At 35.1% G+C, this 15,010-nt stretch overlaps 1 protein-coding gene across 5 annotated transcripts in view; it reads right to left on the bottom strand.

Moving 5' to 3' along the window:
* The window catches only part of POT1 (protection of telomeres 1), a 90,100-nt gene extending 77,148 nt beyond the window's left edge, over positions 1–12,952 (bottom strand). Inside the window, exons 1-4 of one of the 5 annotated variants that reach the window (XM_020900436.2) lie at positions 12,845–12,952; positions 11,891–12,020; positions 10,155–10,227; positions 6,746–6,837 (exon numbers count right to left, since the gene is read on the bottom strand). In XM_020900436.2, the coding sequence (XP_020756095.1) occupies positions 6,746–6,837; positions 10,155–10,227; positions 11,891–12,013 (288 nt within the window). In that variant the 5' untranslated portion in view covers positions 12,014–12,020; positions 12,845–12,952. Of the gene's footprint in view, positions 1–6,745; positions 6,838–10,154; positions 10,228–11,890; positions 12,076–12,844 lie in introns of those variants that run through there. The other 4 variants (XM_020900437.2, XM_020900438.2, XM_070466260.1 and 1 more) reach the window with 4 other exon arrangements.
* Positions 12,953–15,010: the final 2,058 nt, after the last annotated feature.

The following is a 15,010-nucleotide window of genomic DNA, read 5'->3' as shown; positions in this document are numbered from 1 at the left end:
TGTTTAATTTTACTTTTCTCCACTAAAAACTACTGCATGATGACAAGGTTCATGACTGTCTTAATCAGTTAAGATTTTTCAGACATCAAGCATAGAAGACAAAAAACATTCAACAAAGCTTTAGACAACTCAATGAAGACTGAAACATATGAATATACACATGAAACATACACACATATTATATAAAATATACCTTCATTAAACCTTAACATAAACTATACAACTACCACAAAAACTACTTCAAAGAAACTTGGCATTTTAGAATTGCAAAGGACCTTAGAAATCATGTAATCACGTATATCTTCACTTCTCAGATAAGAAAATAAGGGCCAGAGAGGATAAATGAACAGACTGTGGTCACATACAGCTAATTATTGTAGAAGAAGACAAGAATTCAGATCTCTGACTTCCAGGTACTACTCTACCTGCTCTTTCAAAACAATCTTATAGGGGTGGGAAAAAAAAAATATTTTAAAGTACTTTGAAAAAGTTGTATTTTATATCTACATACTAATGCTAAAACTCTCTTTAAACAAAAGCTAAAACTGAAAAAAAATGCCTCAGATGAATGGAGTTTCAATCAGAGCATTCATATTCTCACAAAATGTGCATTAATCTAGCAAAGATGTTTTAGGACTGCTGTACTTAAACACAGAGCCAAGCTTAAGAAAACAAGTGACGAAGAATGGTACAAGAACTGAAGTATAAATAAAGTTCATCCTTTTATGCAAAAAGTTTTACCTTTGATTTTCAACAATCTTTACCCTTGACACTAAAAACTCTAAAAAAATAGCCTAATTAGACCTCTCGGATGATTAGCATTCATGATTTTAAATGCAGAAAGAATTTAAATTGTGAACTCACTCTTCTCACCATTATATTTTAAAAGGAGACACACTGACTTACCATTATCAATATCCTGTTACCAGACAAGTACTAATTAGTTGTATAGTTTTATCCTATTTTAATGAATATCTACTTAAAATATATTTCAATAGCAGAAAACGCCTTTCATATCAGTTAGGAAAAATACTAATATCTAATATACCACATATGTTTCACAGAATGCATACATGCTAATTCATTTTATTACAAACTTTTTATATTGCTTTTCAAATAAGAATAAACACAAGAATTTTAAGGATAAAGATAAAAATGTATTTAAAATATAAGCAAACAGATCCCTAATATTCAATACCATGTATTTATTTCTAAAACACTTCTCTAAGATGTCCAAGATATGTTGTGAAATAAAGCAATTTACAAAACATGGATAGTATGATGTCATTTGATAACACACATATGAGTTTACGTATACACATATACATGCATACATATGTAAGTATACATATATACATACATATATAACACTGGAAGGATGCCAGAAAAATGGCATAGCAGTGGTATTATCTAATAATGGGAGTAAGTGGTGGGAGTGAAACTTTCCCTGTTAAACACCTACTAAGTATTCTCACTTTCATTCCCCTCTCTCCCTCCCTCTCATCATTTCTGAAGAATAACTTTCTTAAAAAAAGACATGATTTGGAGTCTTATGAAACACTGAATTCTTAGTAATTCAGAACTGTCATCATAAATATTAATTATTTAAACAAAGCTGAAATAAAAGTCATGCCTTTAAGGGCAAGAATAATCATAAGGAATAACAGTAATAACAGACCGCTACTGGAGCCACTCATAGAAGTGCCTCATTAAAATAGCTATACAGAGATACTGATTTTTACCCTACCTAAACAGCCTCAAGCAGATTTGATTGTGTGTGTGATAAACTTCATAAACTTTTATTTCTTAGTCCACTTTCCTGATAAGGCTGTCAGGTAGTATTTTTTAGTATACTTGCCTCTAGAACTTCACAGTGCCATACCAACTGTTAAAACTATATCACAATCAAAACTTTTAAAATTGCATCAAAAATTACTCTGGTTACTATTGTGAGAGAAAGCCTAATGAACTATCCTAGGAGTTTTAGAACATGAACTGCATGGCAACTATTTGCTTTCCTCAAGTTTTAAAGCAAGATTTCAAGATACACCACTGATTTAATAACAGCTGTTCACTGAGGAAAAAATAAATAACTACATTAATTCTTTTCTTTGTTCAAATTAAAACTTAAGGAAAAAAATTAACTCATTTACCATCTCTTCACAGAAACTTAGCAAAACAATCCCAGAAGAGAACATACGCAAAACATTCTCTGACACAAAGCGTAGCAATGTTTTCTCACGTCAGTCTCCAAACACACACACATATACAACTAATCAATTCTATGTCAAGTCAACAAGTGCCTTATTATTTTGGTCTTTACAGTTTCTGAATTACTGTTAAGCTCTCACTGATTCCTCTACCTTAAATCTCTTCCTGGTAGAAGAGTATAAATTGAAAAATAATCTGGGAGATAATCAGGGAAACTGGAACAGTATATATACACATATATATACACCAATTATTATAGGCATAATGATGAAATTGTGCTTATGCATGTATACAAATACATAGGAAAAGAAAAATATACATAGATATGTGTGTGTGTGTACACATGACTGCACCAATGATGTCATGATGTATAAAAGCTGATGTTAACACTTCAGTAGTATAATTATGTTGTGTATATATTCATTTGTGTATATACATAAGCACATACATATATATACATATATACACAATTTTAGGATGCTTTCTCTTTCATATACTGAAATTTTTAGGGTTTCAATTATATAACTCCTGCTATTTGCCTCAAAATAATCTGTGGCAGTAAAATGAGTAGATGAAATGGACGAAATTAGATCCTAAGTATTGATTACTACTGAAGTTAGATGTTCAGAATATGGACAGTAATTATACAACTCTTACCACTTATACATATGTTTGAAAGTTTTCATAATAAAAAATTTTAAAGACTAACAGATAAAATGTTCCACTAAAAACTTTGTGCCTACTGTTTGATGTTTTTCCCCAAATCCTCCAGGCAGATTCAGTTTATTGAGGTTGCTACTCCAGTTCTATTACAGTCACCACCATTAAATGATTTCCAATAGACTAGAGATAGTGGACACCATAAGGTCAAGCACTGTGTCTTATTCATTTTGGTTTCTCTAGAGCCTAGCACAAAGTCAAGCAAAATGTCAGCCCTTAATAAATGTTTACTGAACCTAAATGAATGTAAATGAAAAAAGAGACAGAGTACAGACAATCTCATCTGACTTTGTCATTTTGCAGAAACCACTGTTTTTCCTTGTATCATTTACTTGTTAGTAAAAACCATAAATCAACCATATGTCTAATATTTCTGTAGCATCATTTTAGAAGTATTTTCTAATACTAAACAATTTATCTGGAGACTTATAAATGACTCAGTAATTTTTACAGCTATATGCTTCAATATTAGTTAATTGTCAAAACTGGTATTGCAAATATCCAGAGGATCGCTAATTAACATCAAAGATGTCATATGATTCTTATTAAAAAACAATTTTAAATCATTTTAATACACATGAAGAAAAAAAATCTGTATTATACACCAGACAGTGGTTAAGTTCTGTAGATGTGCTGTCCAATACAGTAAAAACTAACCATATGTGGCTATTTAATTAAAATGATACAAAGTTTAAAATTCAGTTCCTCAAGCCATATTTTAAGTGCTCATTGGCCAAATAAGACAAGTAGCTACCATATTGGCAACACAGATCTAGAACACTGCCAGCATAGCAAACAGATCTATTGGATGGTACAACTGTTTTTGCTGTGTCTATCTTATACCCTACAACACTGCTAAATTCATATATTAGCCCTCTCAGCTTTTTTCCTTTTTTTGGATTTTTAAAGATCCTATATATATTGGATCAGGTCATCTGAGAAGACTTGTTGTTCAGTCGCTTGGTTATTTCTGACTCTGCAAACCCATAGACTGCAGCACACGTTTCCCCATCCTTCACTTTCTCCCTGAGTTTGCTCAAACTCATGTTCATTGAGTCAAGGATGCCATCCAACCATCTTATCCTCTATCACCCTCTTCTCTTGCCCTCAATCTCTCCCAGCATCAGGGTCTTTTCTAATTAGTCAGCTCTTCATGTCAGGTAGCTGAAGTACTGAAGCTCCAGCATCAATCCTTGCAACGAATATTCAGGGTTGATTTCCTTTAGGATTGATTGGTTTGATCTCCTTGCTGTTCAAGGGACTCTCAAGAGTCTTCTCCAGTACCACAATTTATTATTATTATTATTTTTTTTTACATATTAATTTTTTATTTTTTTTTTCTTCCATTTATTTTTATTTGTTGGACAGTACCACAATTTAAAACCATCAATTCTTCAGTGCTCAGCCTTCTTTATGGTCCAACTCTCACATCCATACATGACAATGTACGTACTGAAAAACCATAGCTTTGATTATATGGACCTTTGTCAGCAAAGTGATGTCTCTGTTTTTTAATACACTGCCTAGGTTTGTCATAGCTTTTCTTCCAAGGAGCAAGCATCTTTTTAAATTTCATTGCTGCAGTCTCTGTCTGCAGTAATTTTCAAGCCCAAGAAAATAAAGCCTGTCACTGTTTCCATTGTTTCCCCATCTATTTGCCATGAAATGATGGGACTGGATGTCATGGTCTTCATTTTTTGAATATTTAGTTTTAATCCAGCTTTTTCACTCTTTCACCTCCATCAAAATGCTCTTTAGTTCCTCTTCACTTTCTGCCTTTAGGGTGGTGTCATCTTCATACCTGAGGTTACCGATATTTCTCCTGGTAATCTTGATTTCAGCTTGTGCTTCATCCAGCCCAGCATTTCACATGATGTAATAGAAGTTAAATAAGCAGAGTGACAATATACAGCCTTGACATACTCCTTTCTCAATTTGGAACCAGTTTGTTGTTCAACTTCTGGTTCTAACTGTTGATTCTTGACCAGCATAAAGATTTCTCAGGAGGCAGGTGAAGTGATCTGGTTTTCTCCTCTCTTTAAGAATTTTCCAGTTTGTCATGATCCACACAATCAAAGGCTTTAGCACAGTCAATGAACATATGTTTTTCTGGAATATCCTTGCTTTTTCTATGATCCAATGCATGTTGGCAATTTGATCTCTGGTTCCTCAGCCTTTTCTAAATTCAGCTTGAACATCTCAAAGTTCTTTGTTCATGTACTTACTGTTAAAGTGTAGCTTGAAGGATTTTGAACATTACTTTGACAGCACGTGAAATGAGTGCAGTTGTGCAGCAGTTTGAACATTCACGGGCATGGCCCCTTTTTGGGATTGGAATGGAAAGTGATCTAGTCTTCCGGTTTCTATTGTCTTCCTTTATTTCTTTGCATTGTTCACTTAAGAAGGCGTTCTGATTTCCCCTGGCTATTCTTTGGAACTCTGCATTCAGATAGGTATATATTTCCTTTTCTCCTTTTCCTTTCACTTCTCTTTTCTCAGCTATTTGTAAGGCCTGCTCAGATAACCATTTTGCCTTTTTTCAATTTCTTTTTCTCGGGAAAGGTTTTGGTCATCACCTCCTGTACAATGTTAAGACCCTCTGTCCCTATTTCTTCAGGCACTCTATCAGGTCTAATCCCTTGAATCTATTTGTCACTGTTTAATCATAAGGGATGTGATTTAGGTCATACCTGAATGGCCTACTTTCTTCAATTTAAGTCTGAATTTTCAAATAAGGAGTTCATGATCTAAGCCACAGTCAGCTCCCAGTCATGCTTTCGCTGATTGTATAGAGCGTCTCCATCTTCAGCTGCAAAGAATATAATCAATCTGATTGCAGTATTAACCATCTGGTGATGTCCACGTGTAGAGTTGTCTCTCGTGTGTTGGAAGAGGGTGTTTTCTATGACCAGTTCGTTCTCTTGGCCAAACTCTTATTAGCCTTTGCCCCACTTCATTTTGTACTCCAAAGCCAAACTGCCTATTATTCCAGGTATGTCTTGACTTCCTACTCTGAGAAGACTTCCTACTCTGAGAAGAGAGATATTTTTATTTCTTCTTTACAGATTAGATGTCTTTCTTTTCTTATTTAATTGCTCTGGCTAGAAGTTCTAGAGCAATGCTGAGTAGCAGTGCTTTCTATCCCTTTGTTCTATTATTAATGAGGTGTATTTTGTTGCTGTTCAGTTGCTAAATGTGTCCAATCCTGAGATCCCATGGACTGCAGCACTCAGGCTTCTCTGTCCCCCACTATGTCCTGGAGTTTGCCCAAATTCATATCCCTCTAGTCAGTGATGCTGTTACAATGTAATACAATGTAGTACAATGATTTTCTTAGGTTGAACCAAACACAATTTCTGGGATAAATCCCTTTGGTCATGGTGTTTACTCTCCTTTTAATATGCTGCTGGGTTTGGTTTGGTATCATCTTGTTGGGGATTTTAGCTGGCATTTATTTTATAATAATTACAGAAAATATTATAGACATACTCATATAGACTTAGAGCTCATATTATTTTTTAGTTAGTAAGGATTATTTTTAAGTAAGAGAAAATGTACCTACCTTTAAGACAGTCTATTGAATACTGAAAAGTAAACTTCAGTGAGAGGAAAAATTGTCCCTTTTTCTGTCAATGATAAGTTTCACTAATCTCTTTGGAATGTTCAATTTTAAGGATGTTGTTTTTTTAAAAAGTATAATTTTTCATACATCTGCAAATCTATAATGAACTTCTAAAAAATGGCTTGTAGGATACATATAGCATGATCAATAATTCTATTTCTAAAGAGATAAAGTAATATAAAATGATTTTACCCCTTCATAGAAAACTTTGGCACAGTCCTTTGCTAAGCTTCCAAAAAATAATATATTGATCTTGCTGATCTCTGAACTCGAATTATCTTGTTCTATAGAGAAACACACAGAAAAACACATCAGACACAGCTTTATGGACACAAAAAAATTGCTGACAACTAAATTCTAAAACCCATAGTTATTTCAAAACAAAATTATGAAGAAGAGTAATTAAAATGCTTATAATTCACTTTTAGTTTACTCTATCACCTTAAAATCACAAAAATAATGTACAGAATGCTACTAGGCATTACAACCAGAATTATAACTAGTTTCAACTATGTTTTACAAATTTCTGTAAATGCCACATTAACATCACATAACGATCACTTTCAATTTATTTTCCCATGGTTACAATCAAAAGAACTGAATAAGATACTGAATAAGAACTAAATAAAAACAATTCAATTTTTATAGTGTATAACATCACTCTGCAAATACTTTACTTTTACTGAACTTCTGGTAATATATAATTATTAGAATTTTAAATTTTAATCTAGACAAGTGAGTTCTCTGCAGCACCCATTCACTGAAGAGTAAAAGAGCAGTGTGTGTATAAAAACTGAGCTTTTTGTGATTTTGACAATAAGAACTATTTGGAAAAGAAGAAAGAGATATGCTATGAGGAATCTTATTTGGAAATTCTAGGCTTTGGGGAAGACTCTCCATCATCTTTGTTCTCCAGAGGTCACCTCCAAGAACCACTGAAGCAAAGCCAAATGCTAAGATTCAATTACTGTATCATCTGAGGGAGGTCTCGTTAATATCAGCTTTCAAACAATTACTCCAACTGCCCTCACATCAGACTTTCATGTATCTATGAAGTATATTAAACATCTTTCCAAAACTTGCAGTGTAACTTATAACTCTTCAATCTGCTACTTTATCACCAGCAATGAAAAAACTACCACACATCTGCCTATTATCTCCTTTTGTTTACTTCTGTCATCCAATTCCTCAAAGTAAGTAGATACATAAATTAAAACACTAATGTTCTCAAAAATACAATGGCTTCTAATCAATATTTAACTTACTTCTTAATATAGTAAATGCCCTGTAGATGTCTATTTCTGGCCATGACAAAAACAACGACTATATATATATATACACACACACATATATATATGTGTATGTATATATGTGTACATATATATATAAAAACACAAGTTTTCAGACACTGGACAACAGGAAGTGCAGGCAACTATTCTCTTTGAGAAGGAAAGCAAAGCCAGAGCCCTAATTTATTTCCTGGAGATTCTAGGCAACAGAAAATGGAGGTAAAATCTAAAGAAAGCCCAACAGCCTCACTGAATTCAGGAGAATTCAGATTTGAGGACAGCAAAGCAGATAGAATCTGTGCAACATGTTGCTGAAAGGAAGACAGCAGCATAGACAAGTGCTCTGGAGATGAGTGCCTTTGGGTCTTTGGCTGAGTACTGATCTCCAAAAGCACGGGAAGAAAGAATCCCAAAAAGCAATCAGAACCACTTGAAAGAAAGAGGCAGAATAATTCTGAGACTCACACAGTGCTGTGAACTGTTCTGGCTCCGGAGTGGAATCCTCATACACAAAGCACATGGTAAACTTGTCAGAAGGGCACTTCCTTAGTTATCAGGACAAATTAGTCCCCACATAAACGCTGCTCTAGACCCATCCTAACAAAGTTAATCAAATTGATTCCAAGAGAATTTATAGTGTTCCAAAATTAAGACAAACAATATTTAAAGAATTACAAATAAATCCAATATTTGATAATATAAAATTCTGAATGTTCAGCGTTCACTTAAAAGCTGATTTTAAAAATCAATAAAATAATCTCCAGCCAGAATGATCAGGAAAAAAGTAAGAGAGATAGACAGAAGTCATGAATTATCAAATCAATGAAATAAGACATCACTACAGATCCTACATACAATAAAAGCATATAAAAAGTATTTTATGAATGACTTTACACCAACATTTTGACAACCAAGATGACCTGGATAAATTCCTTTAGAAACAGAATCTATCAATGCTTATCCAAGAAAGAGATAATTTCAATAGCCCTATGTCAAATACAGGGACTGAACTTAGAATTAAATCTTCCTAAGAAGATCAGTCCTGGCTGTTCACTGGAAGGACTGATGTTGAAGCTGAAACTCTAATGGCCACCTCATGCGAAGAGTTGACTCATTGGAAAAGACCCTGATGCTGGGAAGGATTGGGGGCGGGAGGTGAAGGGGACGACAGAGGATGAGATGGCTGGATGGCATCACTAACTCGATGGACATGGGTTTGGGTAGACTCCAGGAATGGTGATGGACAGGGAGGCCTGGCGTGCTACAATTCATGGGGTCGCAAAGAGTCGGACACGACTGAACTGAACTGAAAGAAAAACTCTCTAGGTACAAGTGGTTTCACCAGTGAATTCTATAAACATTTAAGGAAGAAGTAAACAATTCCAGGTAAAGTCTTCCAGAAAATAGGAAAGGAGGGGCCATAAACAACTCTTTACTAAGGACAGCATTACCCCAACATCAAAATCAATCAAAATCACTATAGGAAAAGATACATTCCTACCATATTTTTAATAAATTTAAATGCAAAAAATCTTAACAAAACATTAGCAAATCAAACCTAGGAATATATAAAAGGATAATACATCAGGCACACCACCACACCCTGCTCTATTTTTCTTCAAACCAAATTTCTGTCAATTATTACTTTGTACAATTATTTGCTGAATTTACTTATTCCCCTACAATGTAAACTCCATGAATGCAAGACCTTGTTTTGGTCATAGCTACATTCCCTGTACCTAGAACAGTGTCTGTTATGTATATGGTTTCCAATAGTTTTGGAAATATACTTCAAAGTTTATTTCCCATTTCCTGCTGTAGACCATTCTTCATTCATTTAACTAATTTCAGACTTCAGATGAGATTTACTTTGGTCTCCAAGTATTCTAAACTCTTACCAAGATTATTTAAGGGTTACTAGGGAGAAGAATTGGCTTACATAACACCTAGGAAAGAAATAACATGCTGAAAATAGCATTATCTTACAATTTGCTGTTTGGGTCACATTAATGAAACTAGAAATAGGGAGATAAGTTAGCCATTGTAATATCTGGATAGGACATTAAAGGAATCTGAAGTGAAATGGAAGCCATGGGGGAGTGAGGAGTGGACAGACTTTGAAGAAAAGATTTAGAGAGGAAAAGAGTAACTTTTCATTCCATATATTTGATGCTGGAGTAAAAGAATAACTTTTCACTCTACAGAGTTTCATACTAAAAATGATTTTTGTGGTTATATGTGTGTGTATACATAAAGTTACCCATTTCTAGATTATAAGCAAAAAGTTAAGTAGAAATGGTCTTGTCATTTACCTTGAAGTCCAATCTTTAAAATAGCTCTTCTGTTTTCACCACAGATTAAAGAAGAGATAAGTGAGAGTTTTCCCTGAAGTGAGAAAAAAAAATAGTTACACATAAATTCAAGAGACTGTAATAACAAAAGTAAAAATTAGAATAAAATTTTAAGGCTTCTTTATTCATCATTACAAAATATTGGAAAGAATCCAAGTACTGCTACACTGAGGAATGTTATAAACAAACTGTGGTGCAATTCCAGCAATCAATAAAATGTAATACTATTGATAAACATAACAACCTGAAGAATTGCGAGGAGTGAAAAGAAGACACAATCAAAAGGCTACACACTGATACATGTAACATATAATATTGTACATCAACTATAATTAAAAAGAAAAAAGCTACAAACAGTTCAGTTCAGCTGCTCAGTCATGTCCAACTCTACTCAGTCGTGTCCAACTCTACATACTGTATGATTCAACTTACATGGCATTCTTGAAAGGCAAAAAATACTGTATAACCTGAGAAAACTGGTCAAAAGTGGTTGCCATGGATTGAAATTAAGGTAGCAGCTGACTATAAAATTTTGGGGGAGTGAAAGCCTGTTTTGCAGCTTGATTATGGTTGCAGTTACATGTTTTTATACATCTGTCAAAACTCACAGACCTATATATACTAAAATACAGTGAATTTCATAGTAAAATGTATTTAATAAAATTCAAGAAACGTAAATGTTTCTTGAGATACCTGCAGACATGTGCAGGTTAGAAAAAGGAATGTAAGAATTCAAACTGACATTTCATTTATATCTAAAAGGGTTTATCTTAATAACACTAATAAAAATGCTAGAATTTTTTAAATATTTCACTTAAATTCTTCTATATCAAACACACAAAATAAGAGAAGAATGATGAAGTTAGGTACAGCATAGTAATAATTAAGATTAATGATTCATCAGAAAGAAAATTAATCAAAGCATTTTATTAATAAACACATGTATGCAAGAAGCATCATCCTAATCAACCAAATGTGAGGTGAGTTTGCAAATACTAAAAAACATTTGATTAGGAATTTAAATACAATGAAGTAGAGAAGACCAGCTGTAATACATAGAACTTTACTTCATATGACAGGAAATATCAGGAAAATGGAAAACAAAAAAAATGAAAGATGAATGTCTACATGGAGAATATTGATTATGGGGTAAAACTGAAAAGTTACATCATTTCTCTTTTACTATATGACACATTTTGTCAGTAAGCCATTTACCTGCTTCCCATCACTCTTAACTTTGACCCAAAATTAAATATACAATAACTAAAATTTAAAAATTCACTAAATACATGTAACAAATATTGGATATAACCCCCCAAAAAGTTCAGGAACTTAAAGACAAAATCAATAGAAATTCCACAGTCTGAAAATCCTCAGCCAAAACACACAACAAAAACAGTACTGAAAAAAGACAAACAGTACCTGACAGACCAGAAGGACAATATCAAAGAACCCAACATGCAAACATACATGTAAGTGACATCCAGAAAAAGAAAAGAGTAATAATAAGCAAGAAAAAAAATTCCAAGAAACATTAGTCAATAATTTCCCTAATTTGATAAAAACTATTGACCTGTGCATCCAAGAAGTTCAGTTACTCCCATCAGGATAAGCTCAAATAAAGAACACACCAAGGGACTCAACAATCCAACTTCTGAAAACAAACGATAACTATTCTGAGTTGCGTCAGTTCTTACCTGGATATATTTCTTGTCATAATCACAACCTGGCTGTAGGGATCTGATATCGACTTTGTGTAATTTATTTAGCAGATCAACTTCAGGCACTCCGTTGACTTCTTTTATTAATTCAAGTGGCATATCAGATCTGCTTCATAGTGTGATGGAAAGCAAATTCAGTTAGAGAAATTGATAACTTACTGCTGAAAACAAAAAAAACAGTATTTTATCCAAAAGGTAATAAATAATTTGCTTTAAGTGTCTTTGACTGACTTTTGCTTTTCCTTTCTAGTTAGTCATCCCTTGTTGGGGGAGAAGAAGGACGGGTGAATTATTTCGTAATTTTATTACGAGGATCAATACACACATCCTCCTAAGGCATTCAAACTTAACCATTTTCTATTAGTCTTGTATTTTAAGAACTACTTGTACAATTTAGTTTTAGGATCTGTGAAAAGGGCCCTAACAACTGCCTTTACTACTGTGCTTTAAAGTGTACAAACTATTGAGGAAGGGAAAGGAGGTTGTAATGTTTTGCGCTCGTTTTTAAACTCCTTTGGCAGTTGTAACATTATGTAGACAAACTGTGCCCCAAAAGTTTATGACTCCAAAATATATCTGTTGCCTCCTCCCTCCAGCCCCTACGCAGTCTAAAGAAACTACTGAACTGCTGTTAACTTGCGTATTTTCAGGTTCTTTTTTTCCCCAAACTTATTGTCTGGGACACGCACTAATATCTATATTTAGTTTTAGTGTGTGCGCACCAAGCTTCTCCAAGCCAGAAGACCGTCTTGAGGGCGGAGATCTGGACTAACTGAAGTCAGCTGCTTACATAATGCAATGCTAAGATGCTCAACACAAGTTAAGCTCACGAGAAAGACAAGTATGAAGAGTTTTCCTGCAATAATTCCTCCAAATGTTGACCTAAACTAAACCAGGCTCTTCATTATATCGGTTCAGGTCCCAACTCACCTCGCAACCACGTCAAGATCTCCAAACTTACTTGGAAATTGACTGACCCACTCTCTTAAGAGAAACTAGGAAGAGTTCGGACGGGCGCGCTCGTGACGTCACACGCACGCCAGCAACCCAGTCCCACGCATGCGTACACGACCAGTAGGGCATATCAGCTGCTCGTTCTCGGGCCCTTAGAGGATGAATTACGAGATGGTGTCTAGGCCTAAAATGCGCTGGAAGTTTCCCGGAATACTTAGAGGATCCAGCGCGTGGCGGGGTGGGTGGCGGCTGTACTACCCCGGCGCCCTGAATTCCCGCCGATTCACTTAGGGCGGCTCCCTCCGATTTCGAGCAGTCTCTCTGGCGGGAGGCAGAGGGAGGAGAGGAGGTGCTACACGTTTCCTAAATCCTGTAACCAATGAAGAGCGTTTCGCAAACCTAGGCGGGTTTGGTAGGTTGGAAGCTCCCGGGGACAGGGCCCTTATTTTAGTTCCCAGTTGTCTCCCCCTAAAGGCAAGAGCTCTAACGCAGTTTTTATGGTGAAATAAATCTAGCAATGAGGAATGCTACTTTTCAGATTTGATTAACCACTTCAATGATTTATAGGACTGTGATTTGATGCTATAATTAATGAGCTGTTTAGTTGCTAAGTCCTGTCAGACTCTTTTGTGACCCCATGTGCAACTGGCCAGGCTTCTCTGTCTGTAGGATTTCCCAGGAAAGAATATTAGAGTGGGTTGCCGGTTTCCTTCTCCAGGGGAATCTTCCCCTCCCGGGGATCAAACCTGCCTCTCCTGCATTGGCATTTGGGTTCTTTACCACTGAGCCACCGTAGTTAATGAGATGCTGTTAAATGTGAATCTTCTGCTTATTTTTTGTTTCTCCCTCCAGTCATTTAAGTGAAACCACCCCAGTGCAAAACTAGAATGAAATAAAGATTCACATAAATATTTCCAAGGCTATTTGGACTGAAACATCTGCTGTACGTATATATTTGCAGGAAGAAGTAGCTAACATATTTGAAGAAAAAAATTTTTTGAGCAGGAAGCACATGTGTTAGTCCATTTTCCCTTTCTCTCCCATCCCTGTATTCATATACCACCAGTTGTGATAACAATTTGAGCTCTGCAGCTGGTTATTTGAGGAAAACTATCCAAGGGGTCAATTACACATCTTTTCTCAACCTATTTTCAACTTTTCCTTCTTATTCTCTGTGTTGATCTGAAACAAGTAAGACTACCAGATAATTCTCCAACAAGGATGTGTTTATTTGGGATCAGTAGAATGGAGCAACCCAAGGTTTGCAACCACAGGGAAACATGCAAGAAAAGGACTGGAAAGGGAAGAAGAAAGCTGGTATAGAGAGAGAAAGGGAGCTAGGAGGGTTTTAATAGCAAAGAGTTCATGGCTTTTCATTGAGTCTTTTTTTAACATTTTATATTGGAGTATAGTCAATTAATAAACAATGTTGTGATTAGTTTCAGGTGGACAGTGAAGGGACTCAGCCATACATATATATGTATCTGTTCACTCTCAAACTCCTTTCCTATCCAGGCTGCACATAACAGTGAGCAGAGTTCCATGTGCTATATAATAGGAACTTGTTGGTTATCTATTTGAAATATAGCAGTATGTACTTCATCCCAAACTCTCTATCTATCCCTTCCCTCCATCCTCCTCCCTGCAACCACAAGTTCGTTCTTTAAATCTGCGAGTCTCTGTTTTGTAAGTTCATTTGTATCAAATATCTTTGCCAGGAAAGGGAAGTCTGTCTTCTTCCTGTTGAGGTCAGCAGGGTATGAGACTTCAGTTTTCTAGTCTCCCAACTCTATTTTTTTTCCCAGTATCTAACTGAATTAACAATCACCCAAATTATAGTGTTATGGAAACATAAAGGTAATTACTATCTTTTTAAACTTATCCGAATGTGAGCTTATTGGAAAGAAAAAGAAACAAATTTATACAAGATATTTTCATGAGCTTCCTGTTTAGCATAGACCCAAAGCCTTGGTGGTCATCTTATAGGGTCCTTATAAATATACAGGACTGAGACAGGGTTTACTAGGGTCCTCCAGGGAAATACACAGGAGCAATTAATTTCTTTGGGAGTGAAACTATCCACTGACTTTATGACTACTGGTTCTCCAAGTTTACTAAAGCCCCAAATTTTAACCCCATGAT

Source organism: Odocoileus virginianus, chromosome 1, assembly GCF_023699985.2.
Source record: "Odocoileus virginianus isolate 20LAN1187 ecotype Illinois chromosome 1, Ovbor_1.2, whole genome shotgun sequence".
Taxonomy (NCBI): Eukaryota; Metazoa; Chordata; class Mammalia; order Artiodactyla; family Cervidae; genus Odocoileus; species Odocoileus virginianus.
Note: the sequence above shows the minus strand (reverse complement) of the source record. Positions and strands in the feature narration are given on the sequence as shown.